This window comes from Pseudorca crassidens, chromosome 20 (assembly GCF_039906515.1).
Source record: "Pseudorca crassidens isolate mPseCra1 chromosome 20, mPseCra1.hap1, whole genome shotgun sequence".
Lineage (NCBI taxonomy): Eukaryota > Metazoa > Chordata > Mammalia > Artiodactyla > Delphinidae > Pseudorca > Pseudorca crassidens.
In genome coordinates, this window is record NC_090315.1 from 48,518,402 (window position 1) to 48,538,876 (window position 20,475).

The 20,475-nt window shown below is 48.9% G+C and overlaps 1 protein-coding gene across 1 annotated transcript in view; it reads right to left on the bottom strand.

The window, feature by feature from the left end:
* Positions 1–682: 682 nt before the first annotated feature.
* Positions 683–20,475, bottom strand: part of CALB2 (calbindin 2) — a 28,713-nt gene continuing 8,920 nt past the window's right edge. The window contains exons 2-11 of the mRNA XM_067718036.1: positions 18,078–18,154; positions 15,135–15,224; positions 12,722–12,802; positions 7,645–7,701; positions 6,987–7,064; positions 6,397–6,452; positions 6,023–6,062; positions 5,699–5,752; positions 4,850–4,921; positions 683–1,371 (exon numbers count right to left, since the gene is read on the bottom strand). Coding sequence (XP_067574137.1) covers positions 1,255–1,371; positions 4,850–4,921; positions 5,699–5,752; positions 6,023–6,062; positions 6,397–6,452; positions 6,987–7,064; positions 7,645–7,701; positions 12,722–12,802; positions 15,135–15,224; positions 18,078–18,154 — 722 coding nt within the window. The 3' untranslated portion in view covers positions 683–1,254. The remainder of the gene's footprint in view (positions 1,372–4,849; positions 4,922–5,698; positions 5,753–6,022; positions 6,063–6,396; positions 6,453–6,986; positions 7,065–7,644; positions 7,702–12,721; positions 12,803–15,134; positions 15,225–18,077; positions 18,155–20,475) is intronic.

Sequence of the window (20,475 nt, forward strand, 5' to 3'; positions counted from 1 at the left end):
CGTGGTGCCTGGAACTCCTGGGTGGAGGTCCCCCCTGCTGGGTGGAGATCACCTCGTCCCACTGTTGCCACAGGCCATTGGTAGCCCTACTGTAAAGAATGTGGATCCAGGGAATTCCCTGGCGGTCCAGTGGTTAGAACTCCGAGCTTCCACTGCAGGGGGCTCGGGTTCAATCCCCAGTCAAGGAACTAAGGTCCTGCGAGCCGTGCGGTGCAGCCAATTAAAAAAAAAAAATGTGGATCCAATCCTCGGGATTCATACCCTGGCTTTGCGCCGCCAACTGGCCCTAAGACATGGGGCTCGTTACTTGACCTCTTTAATCTTGAGTTTCCTCATCTGTACGCTGGAGACAATCACAGCACCCCTCTCAAGGGACTAAGAGAGATACGGCAGGCAAACTGTTTTGCATAATACCTGGCATTTAGTAAACTTTCAATGAACTGATAACTGCTGTTATGATTTCAGAAACGTGGAAACAAACATGGAGCAGAGAAGTGACAGGCTGCTGGAGAGAAGGCAGTGAGTGGCAAGGGAAAGTACAGCGTCCCGGGGTCCCACACCCTTGCTTCTAGCGGTTATGCCCCAGTTGGGTGGTCCCCTCACTCTCCCCACTCACTCAAGAACAGGCTCTCTCTTTGTCAGGGACTAGCGGCAGAGAGAAAGTTGACCACTCAGCCAGAACTGGGAGAGCTTCCACAGGAGAACATTTCCTTTTTATTGTCTGTAAACTCTTCTTTGGTAAACAAGAAACCCAAAGGGAAAGGGAGCACGCTGAGTCAAGGACAGGGCCGGTGCCCGCCACGAACAAGGAGCTCTGAGAAGACAGCTACACCACTAGCGAGGCGGGGCATGGAACCCGGGGGTTCGGGGTGGCTGGTGGCATGGGGGAGAGGCAGAGGGGAGGGTGCACTCTGTTGGACATAGAAGCCTAAATCATACAGCGAATGAGCTCATGCATCACAGCGAAGAGAAGGAGGGACTCCCCACCTGTGCCCCCGCCCACCTTCTGTGCGGTTGGTGCCCCTCTGCATGCAGAGCGCTGTGACTGGTCATCCAGGGTTGGGTTGGAGGGGGCCCCAGGGGGCCCGTCAGCAGCCCCTTCTCCGTCTCTTCTTTCCTGCTCTGCAGGCTGGGGTGTGTGCAGATGGCAGGGGCAGTGGGAGGGATGCTCAGGATCTCCGGGTCTGGGTGGAAGTGGCAGGGCAGCAGGGGCAGGTTTGAGGGGAGGTGGAGAAGCAGCCCCCATCCCCCCTTTTACATGGGTGGCTCACTGCAGAGGACAATCTCCAGGTCCTTGCGGTAGAGCCTCCCCGCCTCGGCCAAGGACATGACGCTCTTTTTGTAGCTGGTGAGCTGTTGGATGTTCATTTCCTAGGAGACAGAGAGGGAGAGGGTAAGAGGCTCAGAGGACGGCCCCACCTACACGGCCCAGCTGTTCATTCAGCCAGAACCTTTCCCTTATCCCATCTCGGTGCAAGTAGCTTAGAGGCACACAAAGCATGGGCCTTGGGAGTCAGAAAGCCCTGGATGAAAAACACTCTCCCTTTCACTTAGTGGCTGCATTGCTTTGGGGAAAGTATTCAACCTTTGCTGAGTCTCAGCTGCCTCATCTGTAAAATGGGTACGGTAACGAGCCTGCCTCATTGAGGTGTTATGATGATTCCGTGAGGAAATGAATGTAAACAATACTTAGCACAGTACCTGACACACAGCACGCACTCCAAACAGTAGCTGTTGATGACAGTCATTACCTATGCACAGCTTCTCTAAATTCCTCTACCTCAGTGAGCCTCCCTTTACTCGAGCTGCTGGGTCCCTGCAGGTGAGGAGGAGAATGCCAGGGGAGCTCCCTGGTTTCGTCTTCAGGCCCCTTGGATCATGCTTCCCTAAAAGCCTCACCCAGCGAAACAAGGGATTCTAACTCCTTTCTCCTCCAGCGGCAAGCCTACCAGCCTACTGCTTGTTCACTGGCTCCTTGTGGCCTTGAGGGGCACTAAGACAGGTGACCCACAGACATATGCCCAGAGTCTCATACAAAATGGAGACCAACATGTACAGAACACCAACAGCCCACATGCCTTGTGTTGCCTTGGATGGAAATAGCCGAAAGTTCTGAAATAGAGCAAAGTCATCATCAACGTTGGAAACTCACTAAACAACTGTCTTTTTCTTTCCCTCCTCCTTCCTCTTCCTCCTCCTTTTGTATGGAACACGTCGGCAGATCTTTTCTTTTTTTTTTAAATAGTTCCCCTTCCAGGCTGATGGGTCATTATCTCCATTCAGCTAATGAGAAAAGTGAGGTGTAGAGACTAAGGTATTGGCTAAAGGATGGGACCAGCTCTACAGCCATAAGGAGTCTTGGTCCCCTGAGTAATTCTTCACGTGGCTCACCTGCCCTCGGTGCTCCAAGGTCAGTCTTTTATTGCATCGTTTGGTGACATCCCCTCACGTTACTGATTCCTGGGTTTGTGCCACCACCCAGCCCCAAGGCACTTTGCAGGCATCTCTAGCTTTGAGGGGCATCTTCACTAAAGTTGTGAAGTTCCTGGAAAAAATGTCACCTAGTCCATAACACCAGGGTGTGCCTGAGCGACCTACCACTCAATTAGGAGCTAAGGAAGTGACCCCATATATCAAGCCTGAGCTTGACAAAACCCTCCAGTTCAGTGTGGCATCAAGAGTTTTAGCAGAATGGACAGACGGGGCTGCTTACTTTCTGTGTCTAGAAGTATTGCTTGAAGCTGAGGATGGCTTTAGCAAGTTGCAACTGTCTTAGGACTGCTAGGAAATGTCGAAGTTTGAGCCCATCAGCCTGTCCCTCAGGAGCCTCAAACATAAATCTGCTCAGAAACCGAATCACCGTCCGTGAAGGCACCATCAAAATGGCATACGCGGACTTCCCTGGTGGCGCAGTGGTAAAGAATCCGCCTGCCAATGCAGGGGACACGGGTTTGAGCCCTGGTCTGGGAAGATCCCACATGCCACGGAGCAACGAAGCCCATGCGCCACAACTACTGAGCCTGCGCTCTAGAGCCTGCGAGCCACAACTACTGAGCCCGCGTGCCACAACTACTGAAGCCTGCGCGCCTAGATCCTGTGCTCTGCAGCAAGAGAAGCCATCGAAATGAGAAGCCTGCACGCGGCAATGAAGAGTAGCCCCCGCTCGCCGCAACTAGAGAAAGCCTGCATGCAGCAACGAAGACCCAACACAGCCAAAAATAAATAAATAAAAAATAAATTTATTAAAAAAAAAGGCATATGCATCTGCCATGTGGGCTCACCTAAAAATGGCCATTCCCCTCCCAACTCAGGGGCTGTTATTTACAAGCATGCAGCTCTCTCTACTGATTCATTCACTCAATCCCCATGTGCTAAATCTGGAGCTTAGTACAGGTGGAAGGCTCCCAGGTAAACAATTTTATTAATATCCTTGTTCTCTAATCTTCAGAGTTGTTTCCTAGCCCCAACACCTGACTCTTTTTTGTTTCCACATCTCGAGTCAAGCTGTGTAGCCATATGAGTTGTCTTTTGTGGTAATCAAGAAAGAGCCTAGTTAGGTGATGACCAGGAAATTCGGGTCTCTCCCAAGATTTAATGCCTGCCTTCAAGGCCCATCAGCCTCAGGCATAAAGCAGGGTGATGTGGAGAATAATCATGCCTCATTAATACAATTACAGTTAAAGATATTTTCCATTACGATGCGCAACATTCCTTGGACACATAAGGATGCACAAATAATTTTCTCCTAGAGTTTGGTGCCAGGAAAACGTCTGCTGAGTTCAAACACTTGGTGAGTACTTCCTTTCTTCCTAGGAAGTATTTGCTTATAATTTGTTTTCTGCCTCTTTCAAAAAGCAATTGTAGGTAGTGTAAAGCAAAAAAATAAATTTAGGGTGAAAGAAATGAAGGATGATATTCAGGATAAAGAAGTCGGAAGGCAGTTGGAAAGGGAGACAGATAGACTCAGAGGCTGTGATGAATTTTTTGCCCTGAAATTGAGCATTATATTTAGCTCTAGCCCGATCGCCCAGGCAGTTAGACGACGCAAGGAATTATAGAGCGTTCCTCATCTAATTAAAGAAAGCAGCAAAACCATTTTCTCAGAGAAAGACATTTTGCAGGAGGTGGAGGAAAATGCCGCCAAGACTCATCTCCCGGTTCCTGTAAAAAAGTCTTTTGTTGGCCATGTGGCTGACACTTCCAAGAACTGGGCCACATCAAAACTGCCATGGCCTCATAGCTGCGTTATTTCCATCAGCCAGCAGGCAGAAGAAACCCAAGTGTCTGCCTGTGAATGGACAGATAAAATGTGGGATAGACACACCACGGAATGTTACTGAGCCTTAAAAAGGAAGGAATTTCCGACATGTGCTACAACATGGATGAACCTTGAAGACGGTTACGCTGAGTGAAATGAGCCAGACACAGAAAGATAAATACTGTATGATCTCACTTATATGAAGTATCTAGAGCAGTGAGATGCACAGAGAAAGTAGAATGATGAGTGCCAGTGGCCGGGGGCAGGCAGCAAGGGGGAGTTATTGTTTAATGGCTACAGAGTTTCAGTCTGGAAAGATGAAAAAGAGTGCTGGATGGTGGTGACAGTTGCACAACATCGTGAATGTAGTTAATGCCACTGAACTGTACTTAAAAATGGTTAAGATGGCAAACTTTTTTATGTGTATTAAAAAAAAAATCAGTCAATTCAACCAGAAGAAAACCAAACCAAAAAACTGCCGTTGCCTTGTTAGGGGGTGATCAGAGAGGAGCAAAACGCACTCCTCGGCCTTCCTTCCCACCCCCATCCCGCCTCCAGGACAGCACCCCACCTCCGGGCTCAGCCACTCACCTTCTTGTTTTTCTCATACAAATCCTTCAGGAGGGCGTCCAGCTCATTCTCATCAATGTAGCCACTTCCATCCTGGCGGGGAGCAGAGGGTCAGCACAGAGCCTCAGAACTCAGGCCCCATGACCCCCGACCACAGTCTAGCTTTGCTAACGGTCTTTACTCTGAGCAAAAGAGGTGCCCAAATAACGTGTCACTTCTGACTTTACCAGTCACTGCAGGAATGGGAGGGTCCAGGGAAAACTGTTGGTAACCTTCCCTTCTGGTGTTTTTCATTTGCACTGAAATTGTAAGTGAGGTTCAAGAAGCATTTTGCTAACTCCCTGGGTGTCGAATCCCACAACAAGATGTCAGGATGAACACAGGCTATTTAAAGTTTACCCCCAAGCCTACAGTTCTAAGGAAAACCATTGGAGTCACCTACACAGGGGCAGCTAAGGGAGGGGCGACATTGGTACGGAGGGCCTCTCACTCCCCACTTCCTAGGAAGACAGCAAGATTATGACCTGGCACCAGGGGAGCAGTATTGAGCACCTCCTCTCTTTGGGTACCAACAATGTAATCACACCCTAGTTCCAGGCATAACCCTCTTCCATGAGCTGTTCTCTCCTATACTTTTAAGGAACCAAAACCTTGGGTCCCACAGGCCACACACTGAAGGACATTTATCTTCTCACAGCAGAAGATGCTGCAGGGAATCCAAAGGGACAGGAAGAAAGTGCATGGCTCAGATTGCTGCTCCGACAGCTCCTTTACGCCTAAGGACCAAGGCGAGCCATTCTGGTGGGGTGGGGGGGAGGGGGGGCTGGAACGGGCCTCCTGCTTTTCCATCCACACCGTCCTCTGTCTTACCTTGTCGTAAAATGTGAAGATTGCGTTGAACTCCTCCGAGGTCAGCTTCATGCCCTGGAAGGCCCAAGGTATTAAAGACAGAAGCCAAAGCCCTGCAGAGAGTGAGTGTGTGTGTGTGGGGTGTGTGTGTGTGTGTGTGTGCGCGCGTGCGTGTGCTGAGGAGGGGTGAGCTCAGAGGGGTGAGGGGAAGGGGGGAGGAATTGAAGAAAAGCATGTGTGTGTGTGTGTGTGTGTGTGTGCGCGTGCGCGTGCGCTGAGGAAGGGTGAGCTCAGGGGTGAGGGGAAGGGAGGAGGAATTGAAGAAAAGCGAAGAGGCTATTTTACCTGAAATTTAAGCAGGAAGTTTTCCTGTACAGGCAAGAGTCTGGAAAGAGAATGTTAGAGCAGCGATTAGGAGACAGAGCAGAAGCAAGAACAACTCGGACCGGGGGGAGGGGATGCAGAAGGAGCATCTGTAGTTATGGAAACGATCTCTGAGCACTTAATAATCAGGTGTCAGTGGAAAGTTCTAAAAAGAGGGAGACGGAACGTTGAGGTGATGATGATCATGATTTGACCTAACTTTGATTTGTGCTTCAGGACACCTGACCTGTCGCCTTCCCCACTGATTGATCTTGGCGATAGGGACGGTAGCACAGGGATGATCTGCAGGGATCTTGTGAAAAGTGATGCTGGGGTGAGTGAGGGCAGGCACTTACCGGGACATCTCCGAGAGGCCCAGTTTGCCGTCCCCGTTCAAGTCAAACATCCGTAGCTGTTGGGGACAGAAAGCGTTGCCTGGGTTATTTGCTTTGACTTTCTCTCATGTCGGACCTTGGCCCGCCATCCCCTGTACTGGAGAGGAAGGAGGATGGGGGAGTATGCGCATGCGTCCTCTGAGGTCACCTGGTGGCAGGGACCAGCATGGACTGAATCGGTCACTGGGGAGACAGCAGGGACTTGGTCATGGCTCCCCTCCCCCTTTCTCAGGGACAGGGCCGCAGAAGACAGCAGACCAGCACCGAAGGCCCACCCTCTCCAAGTTTATCCTCTCCTGGAGCTGTGGAGGCTGTCATGGAAACAGATGCTCCCGTCTTATGCTGTCCCAGGAGCATCTGGCTGAGTGGGGACCTCAAGAGAGAGGGTGCAGGGCCCGTGAACTAGCATCCCTCTTGCTGGCTGCCACTGGGAGTCACCTCTCCTGGACCTGAAGAATCAGCCAACTAGTGACCCCCCAAACCCCGAATCCCACCGATTTGGGGCCCGTGTCTTGCACCCCTGGGGAGGAGGGATACTTCCAGCCACTCACTATGGTTTGGGTGTACTCTTGGAGCTTAGGTTCATCATATGGTCGGTTCGCCTTCTTCAGCAGGTCAGACAGGAATCCCTGGAATACCAAAGTCCTCTTCAGAGCTCCCAGTTCAGGCTGTCTGTCCCTGACTCACCTGCTCCTTCAGACGGTCACTCAGCACTGTTTTCCGGGGCACATCATTTGCGTAGCTTGCAGCCCTCACAATTCCCTCACCCCTTAATGCTTGTGGAGTAACCCTGAAGGGGGAGGGAGCTGCTGGATGCAACCTCACCCCATAGGCCAGGCAGTAGAAACTGGCTCTGGCTCCTCAGAAGAGCCCAGGACACATGCTAAGCAGTGCCTGGGACTCCTTGGGTCCAGAGGAGTTTAGGGGTAGACGTGCAAGTAAGGAGGCCAGACTGCTGGAATGCCTGTCCTGGGCACTGACGTGCAGAGGAATGTGGACTGGTTGAACTCCTGCAGCTCTGTGTTGCTGATTTCACATGGCTGAACATGTCTAACCATTCAGAGCCGGGCCTGAGTATCCCAAAGCAGACCACACACCTACTTTCCTCACCCACCCTCTCCTCCCTCCCCAGGTTCCTTGAACCCACCACCACTTTGGTCTCAGGCCCATTCTCTGCGCCCTCCATGCCCTCTCCAAGGCTCATCTTACCTTGAGTTCGTTGGCTTCGATGTAGCCGCTTCTGTCTGTGTCATACTTCCGCCAAGCCTGCAATGGGAATGTCAACCTAGTCACAAAGATTTATCCACACCTATAAGCTTCCCTCCATCTTCCTTTAACGGGCCAGGCTGGGTCTTGATATTCAAGAATATTACAATGAGATGGGGACACGGAGATGGTCGCAGTTGAAGAGATAAGGGAAGGTGTCTTGGCCAAGGTCACAGAGAAGAAAACAACCCTGCTGGGACAAGGTCTCCTTACTGTAACCGGCTTCAGGATCATCTTGTAACCAGGGTTATGGTTTTCTAAGGTGTTAACCAGGCAGATTTTTACCAGGGCCAGCACTATGATCTGTTGGATCCCATTTTTGCTGTGGGTATATTGGGTGTCCTTTTACTGTTCTGGAAGCTTCTCATTCTCCACGTGGGAGTTGGGAGCAAGGGTAGGAACCCTCTGGAAGGGGCAGAAGCAGGCTTTGGTTACTCCTCATTGTACTGCGTCCTCAACCCCTCCACCACGACGCATATGGCAGCCACGTCTGAAGGTGGAACAGAATTGGTAGTGGAATCAGTTTGTTTAGACTATCCCAAGGCCACTCCCCCACCTTTCTGATAAAAAACATCGCCCCATTTATTTTTAGGAAACCACCCCTCTCTCATGCTCAGTCCACATGGTTCCGGAGGGGCTGATCCATCTCCAGAGGGAGGCATGTGATCTAGGCCTAGACAATCGGTCCATCACTGGATCTTGCTCCATACTGGTTCTGGGCTCTGATCTGAGTCCCAGTTATTCAGTACATGCATTGGGTCCCTGTGAGGGACCAGGGAACTGCCTGCTGACCACAGCATCTGGGGGATCAAAGAGAAGCAGAGCTTCAGCAGGTGATATGGGTCTGACCACCTCCTTCCTCTCTGTTCTGGCCATCTGAGCAGGAGCAGACATCACACAGGAGAAACAAGGAAAAACAGTTGGAGTGGTTTAAAAATGTCCACCAATTCTTCACCTCCCTAGTTTCCCTCTCCTTGAATGTGGACTGAACTTAGTGACTCACTTCTAATGAATAGAACACGGCAGATATGGCAGTGTGTGGCTTCCAAGCCTAGGTCATAAAGACATTGAGGCTTCCTTCTTGTTCTGCCTCTTTGATCACTCACTCTGGAGGAAGCCAGGTGCCACGTCGTAAGGACACTCAAGCAGCCCTATAGAACGGCTCATGTAGTGAGAAACTGAGGCCCCTTGCCAACAGCCACGTGAGTGCACCACCTTGGAAGTGCATCTTCCAGCTCCAGTCAAGCCTTCAGATGACTGCAGCCCAGCTGACATCTTGACTCTGAACCAGAGCCACTTGGCTGAGCTGTTAACAAATTTCCAACCACAGAAACTGAGAGATAATAAATGTTCGTTGCCTTAGGCTGGTAAATTTTGGGGGGTAATTTGTCACACAGCGATAGTTAACTAATAGCAATGGTCCTGAAAAAATCTGGTCCTGAATGCAGCTGTCCTGAAACCCCAGTGTTTAACCCAGTCTATCTTGTGGGGAGGCGGGAATACCATGGTGGGGGATGAGAGTGGGTGTATCTGTGACAAACGGCCCAGAGAACCCTGTTTCCCTAATCTTTGGTCTATTTTGGTGCCTGATCACAGTTCTTAGATTTTCTTCCAAGTTTTCTTCCCTTGATTTTTATTCCCTTCTCCCTCAGCTCCAAACAGCACAGCTAGACACCAGCAACTCTTGATTTTCTGAAAGTCAGCAGGCGCTAATTCTTTTCCCAAATTTGATCTCCTGTCTCCTCAGCTTCTCCACATCATGTCCCCCACTTTAAAACAAGTTTTTATTGTGGTTGATTTACAATGTTGCGTTAGTTTCTGGTGTACAGCAAAGTGATTCAGAAATATATATATATATATATACACACACACACGCGTGCATATATATATATTTTTTCCATTATGGTTTATCACAGGATATTGAATATAGTTCCCTGTGCTATACAGCAGGACCTTGTTGTTTATCCATTCTCTATATAATAGTTTGCATCTGCTAGTCCCAAACTTCCAATCCATCCTTCCCCCACCCCACCTCCCCCTTGGCAGCCACAAGTCTGTTCCCTATATCTGTGAATCCATTTCTATTTCGTAGATAAGTTCATTTGTGTCATATTTTAGATTCCACATATCAGTGATGTCATATGGTATTTGTCTTTCTCTTTCTGACTTAGTATGATAATCTCTAGCTCCATCCATGTAGCTGCAAATGGCATTATTTCATTCCTCCTTTATGGCTGAGTAATATTTCATTATATGTATGTACCACACATTCGTCTGTTGATGGCATGTCCCCCTTTTATTGTGAGGAGTGTGAGAATGTATAGATACTTTAGGATCTTTCTTCCATACCAGCAAACTAGGCTGTGTAGTTCTCATGGTATAGTAGTGGCTCAAAAAATTTGATCCTGATTTTTTAAAAAGTTATGAGATATGAGCAAGTCCCAATAAAAAGGTAGATTTATTCTACGTACAACTTGGGTAAATGATTTTTGATTAGGGGAGAGTTCTTTCTTTGGGGAAAGAAAATGCCCGGCTCCATCAACATATCCCTTCCCATGCTCTGAAAGCCCGCCCTCGAGTAAGCACAAAGAAATATGTGCAGATTTTCAAATATGACGTCACCAACCACCTGCATGCCTTTAGTGTATAGGAATTTAGTTCATCTAGGTTGAGTCTTGACTGGGAGAAAAAGGCAGACACCCCCTAAATTGCCTCAGGGGAGGATAACCCGAAGGGACCCCAGTCCTCCCAGAAAGCAAAGCAGCCAGCTGCTTTCGGAGTGAGATCATCCTAGCAGTTCTGACCTCCCTCCCTCCCTCTCTCCCTCCCTCCCTGGATCCACCCCCAGCTCCATGCTCTCACGCTGGACTTCTCTTTCCATCCCGTACTTTGTGCTCAGCCATCACAAAGTATGGTCATTATTCTCTTCCCATTCAAGGAAAAGAGTTCAAGAAACCTGGGCTTTGTGAAATCTCAAAGAAACCCTGAGGTGTCACTTACGTTAGAAATTAAAATGTTGGGATGAGCGGTGGGATGGAAGCATCTGGCAGCACAAACCTTTCAGGGCTACAGAGGGGCCATTTCATGTTTCCAGCTGATAAAGATGGAATGAGTGGACAACCCCAGGAGGGGATGGTCCTGTAGGATGATGGGGTCCCAGGAAACCTTTGGGATGGGGGTGGCGTTGGCTCAGTAGTTATGCTGGGGCTTAAAGGATAAAGGCAGGTAAAATATGGAACCATGTCAACTACACAGAGAGAAACCACTGATGGTTTAGAGAGAGAGGGTTTCCTTCCCCTCCTCTTTAAGCATCTCTGCCCCCTGCAAGCTGTCATCCCCATTCTCCTGATCATAGGTGGAAGGGAGGCCAATCTCTGGCCGCCTCCCTATCAGGAAAGGAGTAATCAAGTATAAACGCTCCCTTTTCTGCAGACAGAAAAACGGGCACTCACAAAAGCAGCACCCTGACAAGTTCTATGTATAGGCGGACTTTTCCTCCTAGACAGGCAACGGGGGAACTAAGAACAGAATCCAGCCTGTCAATGACCAGCTTATGGAATTTTGCCATCGTGAAAAAACTGGAGAAAATCCTTTAAAGCACAATAAAATTAAATCCATATCTGATGCTTAGGCAAGCTACCACTTAAAAAAATGAGTCTTCTGCCCTAAGAATCCATTATTTCTAACTGACTTTCTATCTATATGGGGAACTCACTGCCATGTGTGTTTCTGGACTAACTCTCCAGTCATGTTTAAGCAGTGAATCAGGGACAGGGGATTACCGGTGGCTAGAAATGGATTTAACATGACAAATGGCGACTGGAGTTGTGTTGAAGGCTCGTCATTATTTATCACAGCAGGCACGGTGTGTGCGTGTGTGTGTGGGTGCTATGAGTTGAATTTCACCTTGAGGGACACATACATTGAATGGCTAGGGTGCAGAGCCCCAGAAAAATAGCAAAAATAACTGGTAGTTCGCCGGACATCAGGATTAGTAATATATTTGGTTAAACCGCATGGAATTTCCAATTTTTGTAAATAAAGAATGGTTAAATATGAGCAATTTCACATGGTTCAATCTGTCAATTGCATATTACTCAAAAGACACTTGAGTTTGGATGTCCTATTTCCCATGAGGATCTCAAAGAATTGCTACTGCAAAGATGGCAACATCTATTTTAAAGATGGACAGTGAAGCCCAGACCACAGTCAAACACCAAACCTGGAAGATACTGGAAACTGGAATTCTCACTGGGCTTTTCCAGTTTTAGAATGGTACCTAAATCCATCCTTCTCAAGAATGCTCCTTGGAACTCTGAATTCCAGGAACACTAATGCTATTGAGTGAGAAGGAACTATGAAAGATTCTGGAGGCAAACCAAATGAAACAGGTCTCTTTACTGCAGGATTTCTCAGAGCTTGTAATATGCAAATATCTATGGCAAATACCCAAATGGGAAATGGTGTGTACACATTATTTTCCAAAGGTACTTTACCCAAGCTTACCTCTCACCTTATTCCCCACACTTTAACGTGCACACACATCACCTGGGGATCTTGCTAAAATGTAGATTCTGATTCAGTGGGTCAGGGACTCTGCATTTTTTTTTTTTTTTTTTTTTTTTTGGTACGTGGGCCTCTCACTGTTGTGGCCTCTCCCATTGCGGAGCACAGGCTCCGGACACGCAGGCTCAGCGGCCATGGCTCACGGGGCCAGCCACTCTGCGGCATGTGGGATCTTCCCGGACCGGGACACGAACCGGTGTCCCCTGCCTCGGCAGGCGGACTCTCAACCACTGCGCCACCGGGGAAGCCCGGGACTCTGTGTTTCTAACAAGCACCCAGGTGGTGGCGACATTGATGCTCCTGGTCCATGGACCACCTTTTGAGTAGTTGAGCTACTCAAAAGGGGTTTAGTGTCTTCCAGGGACCATTCCCAGGCATTGGGTGGGCCTGGCTCTGAACACGAGAGAAAGGCAGGCCCCGATGTACAAAAGAGAAGGCAGCGCCTTGGTCTCACCTCCATAAACTCGGTGCTGGAGCCCACATGCTGCCTGAAGCACAGAAGGAAGTTCTCCTCAGTCGGCAAGATCTGCGCCAGCTGTGGGGATCAGAGAGCAACAGTAACATTACGGAGAGCCCTGCCAGGAAGCAAACAGACTTTCATGCAGGAAGGATGGAAACCAGCCAGTGGCAAGGCAGCATGGGAGTCACATTTTGCTCCATTTTGCTTCCTTTTTTGAGAACAGGGAACAGCCCTTTCTTGAGAACAGCCCTTCAAAGGGGAAGAAGGGTGTTCTGAGAAGCGCTTCTGGGTCACCCCCAAACCTTCAGGTATGAGCAGCTGGAGGGACAGAAAGTGGTGCCACTTTAAAACGCGAGTATCCAGACTCAATACTTACTAGATGGTTCCACATATATAATTCTAGAAAATGCAAACTAATCTGAGTGCAGGAGGGCCTGACCAGACAGAGGAACATTTTGGGGGTGATGGAGATGCCGTATTTTGACTGTGGTGGTGACCACATGGCTGTATACAACTGTCTAAACTCATGGAATTTTACACTTCAAATCAATACTGCTTATTATATGTAAATTATACCACAACAAATCCGATTTTTAAAAAACTGCAAGTACTCTTGTGCCGCAAACACTGTTGGCTGCCCCCCTCCCCCCCCAATGGCCTTCCCCTCTTCTCTGCTCCCAGCATGCTTGAGTCACAGGCAAATCCTAATTAGTCTCAGCTAGATGTGATAATCCCATTTCCCTGGCCAGTGATTGGCTTATGGCTAGACATGTGACCTACTCCTGGCCAATGAAATGTGAGGGGCGGTCTACTGCGGGTACCCCTGGGAAAGGTTTCCTTATTCTTATCAGGGACCAAATGAGATGGGCCCCTTCTGCATCTGGATGTGATGCCTGGAACTGCTCTAGCCAGCTTGCTACCAGCCTGAGGATGAAGCCGTTTTAGGGGTGGAGAACAGAACCAAGAGAACTGCCGAGAAGCAGGGCTGGAGACCTTGTCTCCTTCACCAGGAGTCAGTCCTTCTCATGGCCTTTCTCATTAGGAGCCTCTCATAGTTTAAGCTAAGAGTCAGTATATTATGGCCCATGAGCCAAATCTGGCTCAATGCCTGTTTCTGTAAATAAACGTGTATTGGAACATGGCAGGGCCCTTTCGTTTACATACTGTTTGTGGTTGTTCTGTGCCACAGGGCAGAGTTGTTGAAGGCAGGGTTTACAGCTTCCAAACCCTGACCATAGTCTGGAACTTTACAGAAAAAGCCTGCCAACCCCTGGTTTAAGCCCATTTGAGTGGGGCCAACCCCGTGGCGCAATCCACACTCCAGAGCCCCCCATGAGATCAGGCCAAGACGAGGCTCCAGCTGAGACCACGCGCTTGCTTAGCTTCTTGCTCTGCCCTTTCCTGTTGCTCTCTCCTCCCTTCTCTTGAAATCCTACCCACGAATCTCTGTCTCAGTCTCTCCTTCCAGGGCGCTGACCTAAGGCACCATGGCAACCAATTCACCCCGGGAGGAGTTCTGCCCTCCTTTATGTGCTGCTGTCATCGTTCTGGACCACTTGACCATGGGTTGCAGACTGATTTCCAGAGGTGTCTGGTTAGGCCTGCACACACAGGCACATGTAGATGTGTCTGTATAAGTGTATGTGTGTATATATAAATTGTTACACAAGGAGGCCATTAGACTGAGGTAGCCTTAATGCCTTCGTAGCCTACGTTAGCAAACCAAAGTCTAAACACACAGCCAAAGCAGCCAACTAGGCTTTCCTGAAAGATGCGCCCAACCAAACAACTTCCTTGCTTTGTAACTGGCTCTTCCATATACACGTCTTTCCCGTAGCTCCCATTGGTAAAGTGTTCCTAACTATTTTAGGTTCGGCGCTGGCCCATTTGAATCGATTTCTGCTCCAATAAACTCTTAAAATTTTTAACATGCCTCAGTTTATCTTTTAACAATATGTATATATCTATGCACATCAATACACACGTATGAATGTATGTGTGTGTATATATTAATATATATAAATTATACATGCTACATATATAAATTATATACACACACACCCCTTTGGATGCCTTTAGGTGGGGCATGAACTCTCCTGTTCTGCAAACTTCACCCTCTCTTCTTTCTTAAACTGAGCTCATCACACATTTATAGCACCCGTTGGACCCTGAGAGCACTAAAAGTCTTCATCCCTGTCTTAGGCCAATGTGTGTTGCTTCCTCGTTCCTTGTGAGTCAAAGGAAAAGCTCCATCTGTTCTCTTTCATCAGCCTAAGTGCTGGGAGGGGTGGTGGGGCTTCAAGACCACCACCTCACTTGGATCCCTAAAAGGACTCCTGTGCGTGGGAGAGGCACAGGCAACCGACGGCCCTTCCCGTGTAGCTCTTAGCAGGATACTAGGACTCACCTCTGCCATCTCGATTTTCCCATCTGCGTTCTTGTCATACTTCTGCATGAATTCCTTCATCTTCTCCCCAAGGTTGTCACTCTTCGACATCTGCAGAAAGACAAAGGGCGCCGATTTTGCTGCTGGGTCCCCTGCGAACCGTGGATCTCTCACCCTCTTGGTGCAGCAATGGTGGGGAATCATTCTGCACCCCAAATATGCAGGCATGGAACCAGGTTGAACCAATGCTCTGAGTAATCAGGGCTGCCCCCTTTCCCTTTTTAGGGTTCCTCCAAATCTAAGTGTTCTCTCTCTTTTTAAAAATATATTATTTATTTATTAATGTCTGCGTTGGGTCTTCGTTGCTGTGTGCGAGCCCTCTCCAGTTGCAGCGAGCGGGGGGCCGCTCTTTGCCACGGTGCACGGGCCTCCCATTGCAGTGGCCTCTCCTGCTGTGGAGCACAGGCCCCAGGAGCACGGGCTTCAGTAGTTGTGGCACGTGGGCTCAGTAGTTGTGGCTCACGGGCTCTAGAGCGCAGGCTCAGTACCTGTGGCGCACGGGCTTAGTTGCTCCACAGCACGTGGGATCCTCCTGGACCAGGGCTCAGACCCATGTCTCCTGCATTGGCAGGCGACTCTTAACCACTGCGCCACCAGGGAAGCCCTAAGTGTTCTCTTCTTTGAGGCTCAATCACATTATTTTCAAAGGGAAACAGAACATATGGATGTGCTCTGTGCCACATAAGTAAACATGCCCGTCTGCCTTTGAGATGGATTAAACCATAAGTCTACCAGAAGGGTGAGGACTTATTTCCATCACTCAGATGTGAGAACTCAGGCCCCAACATTTCATTGAGGCAGCTTCTAATAAGCCCAACCTATTGCAGGGGCCCCCAATAAGTTCTAGACATTCCACCAGAGCAAAGGTGATCGCTCATTTTCTTCTTTAAAGACTAACTGGAAATTCTACAGTGCTTTTCACTCTGATTTTAGGCTAGGAAGAATGTGACCAGAAAGTCTGTATAGTTGAGGGGTCATTTAAATAGTCCACTAGATGAATGTGACTACTAAAAAGGCAAAGAGCTTCCAAAGTTCTATTGCGCCATCACCGCCTAACTTAAGTCTAAGGTCCCCTTGAAGTTCTCAGAGCTTCTCTTCGCTTGGGGTGCTGCTTGTTAAGTGTTGGCATTCGTGAGCTCTTCTTTATCCCTAATCAGTGATGAATCATCTTGGCATCTGAAGCCTCTTCGCCTCTCCAATGGCTTTCTGCTGGGTTGTGTATTTCCTAGGATTGGGCCAAGGAAAATTCTACCAATTCTTAGAGTCTTTCGTTTTTTACCTTTTGGACTGGTCTCAATTTGCCCATATGTATTTTTTTTATCAATATTTATTGCGTTACATCTACAAATGTGCCTGGAATGAGCCTAGGCCCTTATCAGAAATGTGGCCATCCTGTTTGCTTTCCACAACAGTCCCCATGATGTTAGTAGCCTGTCCATTTTACACACAAACGGAGGCTGAGATGACGTGACTTCTCCTGAGGTCACCAGCTAGTATCGTCAGAATTTGAACTCATGACTCTTGTTTCCAAGGCCAATGTTTTTTCTACCACAGAACAGCTGCTCTGAGATCCAGTCCGGGGTGATGTTAGTTGAGAATGTTGTTGACAGACTTGAAAATCACCCCTGATGCCATCTGAGGAAGGGAATGACTAAGAGAACCAGTTGTGAAGCCTGTGTTTTCTGTGATCCAGGCTTCATTATCCTAGTAATGAGGGGTGACGGGGGACTGTTGATAAACAAACCCATGAATCACCTCCATCACTTAAGCCCATCGCCTGGACATCTTCCTCACCAGGGCGTGCTGACAAGCTCTGAACCAGGTGTTCATCAGTGGATTTGTGACTCATCTCCCAAAGCGCTCCATGAAGACTTGCTAATAAGCAGTGGATTGGCCAACAGACACGCAGCAGGGGAGAGTAGAGGGACCACCCCCCACCCCCCAACCAAAGGACCCGCAGGAGCTGGTGGGGAGGGAGTTGGTCTGACTCCATATATTCGAGAACCAGACATGGGAATCACAACAGACTAGCTCCAATCACCTTACCTTTTCAGTATTTCAGACGGTCCCCCAAAAGGCTTTAGTGAAGTCAGTCATGCCAGGTTGGCACGTGGGGAAACAATGTGCCTGCCGTTAAGGGCGTGGGACATGATTTGCAGTCGCTTCAGGCCATGAAGGGCAGTCTGACACCTACACACATGAGCCAGTACGATCTGGCTCAGATGCTGGTTTGGAGCAATCCTCCACTTTCCTCTAGGTCCTTGCCGAGGTTCCAGCCTTGGTTGGTCTGGAACAGTGGTTCTCTAGTGGGGACGATTCTGCATCCCTTGCAGGGGACACTTAGCGATGTCCAGAGACATTTTTGATTGTCACAATTTGGAGGGGTGCTACTAGCATCTCATGGGTAGAGGCCAGGGATGCTGCTAATCATCGTACAATGCCAGGGACAGCCCCCCGTGACAAAGAGTCACCACCCCAAACGTCATTAGTGCCGAGGCTGGGAAACTCCAGTCTTGAACAAAGGCACTTGAAACCCCCAAGGCCTCCAATCTTGAGTCATGACCCCTCTGAGCATATTAGGTAGGCTATGGACTCTTCCCTAGGAAAAAATACTTTTTATACACACAGACGCAGACACAAACGTTTGCAGTTTTGGGCAGTTTATCAACCCCCGGTACCCATGAACACCCCTCAATCCCAGACACCCAGAGATAGTGAGGTAAGGTACTCTTTTAAGGGAGTATTTCAATTTTTAAAATCCTTCCAGATAAAAGAAAAACTCTAAGGGTCAAGACCAGAGATGTCAGGCTGCTGATGGAATGTATGACCTAGGACAGACAATGCTCAAAGCCATGGTCAGGATGACAGAAAATTCCAAACAATGGGAGAGGGGTCTGGGCTTACCATGCCAGAGCCTTTTCTTGCCTTCTCCAGTTCTTGGAAAAAGTTTTCTAGCTCTTTACCTTCAATATACCCATTTCCTGCAAAGATAGCAAAGAAAAAAAGCAATGAACCTCAGAGCTAAGTAGTAAAACTTATGGTGGATGGGTGGGGTGGGGAAATGGGGGGCTTCATTGAGAACTTGTCCTCCTCAGTGGTCAAGCAGGTGTCTGGGCCAGCCCTGGACTGTTAGGGATGTGGGTCCTGCCTTCTGGCCATTTGCAACCATAGAGATCCAAGATTAATAACGGTGTTGCCTTTGTGATATACATTCAGTAGTCAGAGACTGGGAGGGACCAGCGTGTGGGCCATGCTGGCAGAGGGAGCTGGGAGCTGTCTGTCCATAGCCAGCTGGGCAGGCAGCAGGAGCTGCAGATCTGACAGGGGACAACAGGTCATCAGCCTCGAGATTTGTCAGCAGGTGGCAAGCCCTGGTCAGTAGGGCGAATGAGGTCAGAGGCAGAACTTGGGTCTTTGGGGTAGAAGGGTGTACTGAGTTGAAGGGTGTCCCCCAGGGACTTCCCTTGTGGTCCAGCAGTTCGGACTCCATACTTCCACTGCAGGGGGCACGGGTTCAATCACTGGTTGGGGAACCAAGATCCCGCGAGCCGCTCAGTGCAGCCAAAAAAATAAATAAATAAATAAAGTAGACTTTCTAATAAAAAAAAAAAGAGTGTCCCCCCAGAATCCATGTCCACCCGGAACTCAGGATGTGACCTTATTTGGAAATAGGGTCTTTGCATATGTAATTAGTTAAGATGAGGTCATACTAGATTAGGGTGGGCCCTAAATCCAATGACTGGTGTCCTTATAAGAAGGCCAAGTGAAGACACAAAGACACACCGGGAAGAAGGCCACATGAAGACAGAGGCAGAGATTGGAGTGATGCGTCTCCAAGCTAAGGAGCTCTGTGAATTACAACTACCAGAGGCCAGGAGAGGGATGTGGAACACATTACCCTTCAGAACCTGGAACCAACCCTGCCAACACCTGGATTTTGGACTCTAGCCTCCAGAACTGTGAGAGAATCAATTGCTCTTGTTGTAAGACACCCAGTTTGTCGTACTTTGTCACGGCAGCTCCAGGAAACTAATGCATAAGGGAAGAGTGGCAAGAGAAAAGCAGGGATGGGGGCACCTGAGGGGTGGTCACAGGGATCAAGCATGTGGGAGGCAACCTACTCCACAGTAATGAAGAGAGGGGGCGCTGAGGCCTGTGGAGGTAGATTCAAATCCTGGTTCTGCTGTACTTACGAGCTGTATGGCTTTGGGAAAGATATTTAACCCATGTCATCTGCAAAAGGGGTAATTAAATGGGATTTTTGCATGTAAAGTCCGTTACGGGTGCAGTGTAAATGTTACTATTGTTTGAGTTCAGTTACCAGAACTTGTATAAAAAACGGGAATGAATTTGGGTGAAAAGTGCTGTTATCGGGACCGGGTCCCAAGGTCAAGGCCTGACTTGCAAGATCACGTATGTAGTAAGAAGTCCTTTAGGTTCTTCACCACTGAACCCAAAAGACCTAGAGACCAGGGCGAGCTGAGTCCATGGTCAAGCTCCCTGGTCTGTCCCTGACCGGGAGGAATCATTTGTGGGTGGGAAATCAGACAGGTCTAAGGCAGTGCTCCCCAGACTGCTGTGAATGGGAATCTCCTAGAATCTTAAAAAAAATATGGATGTCTGGCTCCCATCCCCAGACATTCTGATGTAATTGGTTTGGGGTATGAGCTAAGCATCGTGATTTTTAAAAAAGCTCCCCAGGTAATTTCCATGTATATAGCAAGGTTTGGAAACCACTGACCAAAAGTCAAGTTCCAAATCTGATCTAAAGCAGTGAGCAAGGTTCCCATAGAGACTTGAACAGGAAAGGGAGATGGTAGCTTGCTTCAGGGGCAAATGGAGTTACAAACTAAACAAAGAGAATAAAAATAAGTATTTAACCTGGCCTTGGTGGGGGCTTTGGGAGGCTGGAGGGCGATGTGGGAGTCGGGGTGTGTGTTCTTCCTAGCCTCCCCCACTAGTGTCCCCTGAGAATTTAGATTTGGAATGAATAATCCTAGTGGCGCCCTCTAGTGGAGAAGGTGCCACAATACATAGTGTATGGAGGAATCATGTGAGATAAATTAAGGTTTTTTGTTTTGTTTTTGCGGTACGCGGGTCTCTCACTGTTGTGGCCGGCCTCTCCCGTTGCGGAGCACAGGCTCCGGACGCGCAGGCTCAGCGGCCATGGCTCACGGGCCCAGCCGCTCCGCGGTATGTGGGATCTTACCGGACCGGGGCACGAACCCGCGTCCCCTGCATCGGCAGGCGGACCCCCAACTACTGCGCCACCAGGGAAGCCCCTAAATTAAGTATCTTTATC